Genomic DNA, 6214 nt, shown 5'->3' with positions numbered 1-6214 from the left:
AAGTTTATTTTACTGATTAGTTTAAGTTAATTATTATGGTTTTTATGTCACCTTTGATTGACCTACTTGTAGTGTTCGAAAAAGTATAAGTTTTTTATTAATATAAGAATTAAACTACAAATATAAATTCGAAAAAACTAGGCAATTATTAAAATTTCAACTTTTACATGAAAAAAATTCTTACTTAAAATAGTAGGTTCCTAAGTTATCCTACGTTTTTCTTTTCTATTATCTAATTCAAACATTGCTATAGGAACTTTAAAGCCATTAGGAATTTTCTTGTACACCTAAATAATTATTAATTTGTACAAAGTTTTCCGAACAACGTAAAGCTTTTACTCACCCGTCGAATCTTCTTAACGGAATAAGATCCAAAGATGCTGGACTTGTATAAATACGCTGCCTGTTTTTATCTGTCTTCTGAATATCATTATCAGTGCAATACCTAATTAACAGTTTTCGCAGTAGCAACTAAACTGACCAAATGTTTTAAGTTGTGATGCAGGATAAACCCGAAGATAGTTCGTACTACGTATTTCTTCGTCATCATGATCAACCCATTGCCGGCCCTCTACTGAGCACGGGTCTCTTCTCAGAGTGAGAAGGGTTTAGGCCATAGTCTGCCAATGCGGATTGGCAGACTTCACACACCTTTGAGTACATGGAGAAATCTCAGGCATGCAGGTTTCCTCACGATGTTTTCCTTGACCGTTAAACAAGTGATATTTAATTGCTTAAAACGCACATAACTGAAAAATTAGGGGTGCGTGGTCGGGATCGAACTCCCGACTTCCGATTAGGAGCCGGACGTTCTAACCACTAGGCTATCACAGCTTTTTACACTTAGCATTTGGTAGAATGGATATCGGTACTGATTTAAAGTATAAGACCACCTAGCTATATCAACTCGGCATACAAATCAGCCGGCAGGACGCACTCGAATTTCGCGAAAATCGCGGAAAAGCGCAGTGCATGATCCTCGCGCGCAGGCACTGTCCGAATCGCGAAAAACCAGGAAACCAGGAAAATTTAGAGTTTGATATTTTGCCGAAAAAGTTCCTAAGTGGAAAATGTGAAATATTTAATTTTTAAATTTTCTTTTTCAGGTCAATGGCCGGTGGACAGCAACACTATGAAAATTTTTCTTAGAAAAACCGAGCACTGGCTTAAGATTTTTGCAATTTTTTAATAGGAATAGATGTGGCAGCGCAATAGGTACATATGGACAAGGGACTTATCCTATTTAGTGAACACCTAGTGGTTGGTTGGTTATTATAGGTTGTCACGTGTCGATGATGATAGGTAGGTACATAAACGTTTCAGGACTGTCCTGTATTTAGTATCTCGACGCATGGCTACGTCACTGTCTGAATAATCGGTATCAGTAAACACGGTAATCATTTTGTTTTTCTTAATTTTTCTCTTTAACTGATAACTGTTAACCTAGTGTTTTCGGTTGATATCCTAAATCGGAATGTGTAACTTAAAGTAGGTAAGTATATCTTTGTATGTAGAAAAAGTGATGATAGCTTAGTACTAAAACGTCGGCCTCTTACTCGGTAGGTTCTGCATTCAATCTCAGCCAAGCACCTTTAACTGGTCGGAGGTACGTTTTAACTTTTAAGCAATCACTTGCTTTAACGGTGAAGGAAAATATTCCGATCGTGAGGAAACTGCATGCCCAAGAGTTCTCCATAATGTACTCAAAGGTGTGTGATGTCTGCCAATCCGTAACTACTGGACCAAAGTGGCAAACTATGCCTAATCCTTCTCGTTCTGCAGGAGACCCGTGCTCAGTAGTGAGCTGGTGACGGGTTGATCATGATGATGGAATAAAACTTAAGATTTACTTACCAAGTGAATACCGGTAAAAGTCTGATAACGTTTATCTCAGAACAGTTCAGACTTTTTCCATTAAGACTTGGTACATCCTAAGTTTTACCATAGTTTGTGTTTTTATAGTAACATAATACATTTTTACACATTTTTTAACAATTCGTTAGGTAATATGAGAAGTTAAAAAGTTTATCATTAGTAGGTATTTATCATGGAAATATTCCTTTAGACTTCTTATTGGGGTTATATCACCTAAGTAAAAAAGTAATTATGTATACAATTGTTATCATATTGTCTTGGTATATTTTAAACAAGAGATTCGTGTATCTACCTGGACTTACTTATATATGTACTCCAATTAGGTTTAATAATAACTGACAATTCTAATAAAATATTAAATTAAAAACTAAAATAAATAAAATTAAATCTAAAACCTCATCGGGACCACCGCAGCGAGGCATTGTACCCAAGATGCTGGCAGCATTACCCCTTTGGATGGCCAAACTAATTATTTGCCCAAGATAGCTGCCAGCTCTTGGGTTTAATCGATAATCCTTTTCAAAAATTCCCCAAAGAGAGCTCAGGCCCCACAGGCCTAAGGACTCCACGAAAAAAGGCACAATTATATGAAGCTCCCATCTAGATTTTTATATTTGCGCCTCTTGGAGCGTATATATCTACCTACATATCTTACTATATTATAAAAGAATCTGAAATTGTTACCTACTCCTTCACGCCACAATCACCCTTAAGTTACCTTAATCTACTTTTTATGCCGGAAATCAAAGAGTTCCCACGAGAGTTAAAAAACCTATATCCCCGTGGACGTAGTCACGGGCATCATCTAGTGAAGAAACCTGCGACAGAATGTTAAAATTTTGAAAAAAATGAGAACAGAGAAGAAAGAGAAAGGATTGATAAAAGAAAAAAAAGAAATAACGACCGCCAAAAATTTTTATTTGACAACTAGAATGCGGAACTCTAACCTCATGCGTGCTCTGATACGCAATTGACCAGTTTTCTTTATCGATATACCTCTAGTTTAGTCTATAGGTTATTCCCACGACTTAAACGTTTTTTGGATTCCGTTGGGATTTCTCAAAATCCTTCCTCAGTGCACCCCTAGTTTAGTCTGTTCCTCGTCTGCCTGTCAGCCAGTCAAGAAGATATTTTGTCAAAGGTTTGGTGGCAAATTATGGAAAAAAAAACAATTTTTTAACTTAAAGTAAAAATTTATTTTATAAAATCAAAATGCTCACTTCACAATATTTTATCAATTTGAAATATTATAAAATTTGTATATTCACAATAATTTTAAGGCAACGTCATCGGTCACAATAATTGTCTCTTATTGTCAAAAAATAAAAAATGTAAGTTTTTTTGCAAAAATGTCAAGTGTCAGCCATTAAACGCCTTGAGATTTTTGCTTTGGTCCACTGTGAAATAAAATGAAATCAGAAATTTAAAAAATATTAAATTTACAGTAAAAATATTTATTATATTCGTTTTGGGGGACACAATGTGTTTGGGCAATACATTTTTTACATCGCATCTCCCAAAATAATTAGCAAAAAATATCTTTTTTTTTGGAAATCTCATAAAATTCACAAAAGTACAAATTCATCGCGTATAGTAAAGTTATTATGAGCTTTGCAAAACTTTATTCGTTTATTATAATATGATGAGGAATTGTAGTTTCCAAAGTGATTGCAAAGGGGCACAATATAATTTGTCATATTTTTACCCATTTTACCCAGACTTATTAAAAAATCATTTGCAGAACTCTGAAGAGCAAAATCTTCCAAAAAATGTCTATCAAATGTTTTAGGTCTTTTGTGCAAAACCTATAAAAATGTAAATAATCTTAACAACTAATTTACATCAACGGCAGTTTTAATTTAGTCATAAAAAGAATTTTATCAAAAAGAATAATATATAAACATAATTAATTAACATAACAATTTTAACAAAAATATATAGATTTGATTTTGAATTTGGCACGAATTGGCAACCATCCTATTAAAAAAAAAAAAACAGAAAATCTTGCTAGCGAAAACATTTTATAACTATAAGTGTATTCAGAGATTGCCATAAACTATAGTAATGCCATTTTTAAAAGCTACTTTTGACAATTCACAAAGGCGTAACTGACTGCTAATTTCTACACATTATAATATTATTGGCACTTACACGATAAGTACATGTATTTAACGACAAAAACCTTGATTTTTATACAAGGTTATCTTTTTATAATAAAAGTAATTTTTTAAATTTTTAATTTAAAGTATAAAACATCATTTCAGCTTAATTTTTTCTCTCCATACACTTTCAGTTACCGTCAAAAATAGCTTACTAAAATTGTTCTATAGTATTTTAAAACAATAAAGACATTATTTCATTTTTTTTTTAAATTATTTGCTAAAAATGATTTTTTTTAATAAAACACAATAATTTATGGCCATCCCTAAAATATATTAAGCTAAGGTCAGCTACATTAAAACATACGTGCGTTCTTTTAATGCGTCATGCGCAAAAAAAAAAAAAAAATATTTAAGCAAAAAATTGCAATAAGCAATAAAGTACTTTTAAACAATAAAGTTGGTATACTTACTACTAAAGTATACTTTTTTCGAATTCGCTTGATATAAGTTTAAGCTTTTAAGCAACTTTTTAAAGCAATAATTATCATTTTACTTTTAAGTTTAATGATTTAATTAAAGTCAATAAGATTTCGATTGGTTTTTGAAATTTCAGATACTTATTCAATAACTTTTTCACATGATTTTGAATAACCGAATCAAAATATTATTAAAAATTTGTATACTTGGTTTGATGATATCCAATTTATTTTAATAACTAAAGAAAAGAACGCATATTCGATGTTAATGTAGCTTTACAATTTTTTTAGTAATGAATCAGCAAAAGGCAATGCGATAGGTATATAATGGGACATGGGACATAATATACAATGGGATTTTATCAAAAATAAGACTAAACACTTTTCTAGAATTTTCTAAAATTCCAAACTCTCTCCTTGGTCTGGTTTGTATGCAACCTTACTTTAATTAAAATCAGCAGTAGCTTTAAAAGATTTCGTGAGGGTTATCGTTTTAGATTATTTTTATCGAAAAGTATTTTTCAATATAAGATTATTGAAAAAATAAGCTCATTGAATTATATTTATTGCTGATTCATATAAATAAAATACTTAAATGTAAATTTAAAACGTAATTATAACTAAACTTAAAATAAGTAAGAAATAATAAGGAACCTTAGTTTTAGACTTAATTCAAATTTAACATGTTTTATTTTCAATTTTCTATTGATTTCTTTGAACAAAACAATTAAGTAATTAATATTGAACACATGAAATACTTAATAATGATTGTTAAAAGCTTAAATTTAAATTACAAGCGATATGTGAAAGTCAAAAATTGATAAAATTATTTATTTTACTGTTTAATTATTCAAAACAATGGAATGTGTTTGAGATTTGAATGACAATGACAAAAAATTCGAAAACAATGGAAACATATGTGTTTGTCTGTATGTCTGTGTCTTTACTTGAAGAGCATGAGATTCAAAATTAAAAACTCCTCTTAAGCTTTAGGTCTTATGTGATAACTGATAAGGAAATAACTATCGTAAAAAAATTAAGATCTGGAATAACAGTGGCAAAAACACTAGAGAAACTTGAAAACAATGGTATGTAGGTATTTGAGAAAGGCTTAAGATTTCGAATGGCAATAACTAAAACAATAGGGAAACTTGAAAACAACGGCAACATGTGTGTCTATCTGTACGTCTGTGTCCTTTGGAGTGTCAAGGTTGAGGGTCGTGGAACATGCAAATTAAGAAACACCTCGCGCATCTAAGTGTCACGGAACAAGTATATAACAAAAAAAGAAAGAACAAAATAATTTTGACTGCTCAAAAATTAAGATTTCTAATGACAATGACTAAAACAACAGTGAAATTTGAAAACAATGGAATGTGTTGAAAATAACTAAAACAATAGTGAAACTTGAAAACAACGGCAACATGTGTGTCTATCTGTGCGTCTGTGTCCTCACTTGGAGTGCACGAGGTTGAGGAACTCCTCGCGCGTCTTGGGGTCGTCACGGAACACGCCCAGCATGGTGGACGTCACGGTCTTGCTGTTGATCTTCTGCACGCCGCGCATCACCATGCACATGTGACTGTGGAGACAACACATTCAATCAATCACTACTCATATCATAAATCCCATTTGATCGGATCCAAAGGGGGGCTGTTCGACTTGTGGACGAGCCCAAACTGGCTCGTTAGAAAGCCTGGAGCACCGCAGAGATGTAAGCTCTTTGCGAGTTCTATGGCCTTTATAATGGAAAGCGCTCTG

General features: G+C 32.3%; 1 protein-coding gene across 3 annotated transcripts in view; it reads right to left on the bottom strand.

Moving 5' to 3' along the window:
• Positions 1–3355: 3355 nt before the first annotated feature.
• The window catches only part of LOC123878199 (GTP cyclohydrolase 1), a 41604-nt gene continuing 38745 nt past the window's right edge, over positions 3356–6214 (bottom strand). For all 3 annotated transcript variants that reach the window (XM_045925315.1, XM_045925312.1, XM_045925313.1), the window contains one exon: positions 3356–6035. In XM_045925315.1, coding sequence (XP_045781271.1) covers positions 5906–6035 — 130 coding nt within the window. In that variant the 3' untranslated portion in view covers positions 3356–5905. The remainder of the gene's footprint in view (positions 6036–6214) is intronic.

The sequence above is a fragment of the Maniola jurtina genome, chromosome 25, assembly GCF_905333055.1.
Source record: "Maniola jurtina chromosome 25, ilManJurt1.1, whole genome shotgun sequence".
Classification (NCBI taxonomy): domain Eukaryota; kingdom Metazoa; phylum Arthropoda; class Insecta; order Lepidoptera; family Nymphalidae; genus Maniola; species Maniola jurtina.
Note: the sequence above shows the minus strand (reverse complement) of the source record. Positions and strands in the feature narration are given on the sequence as shown.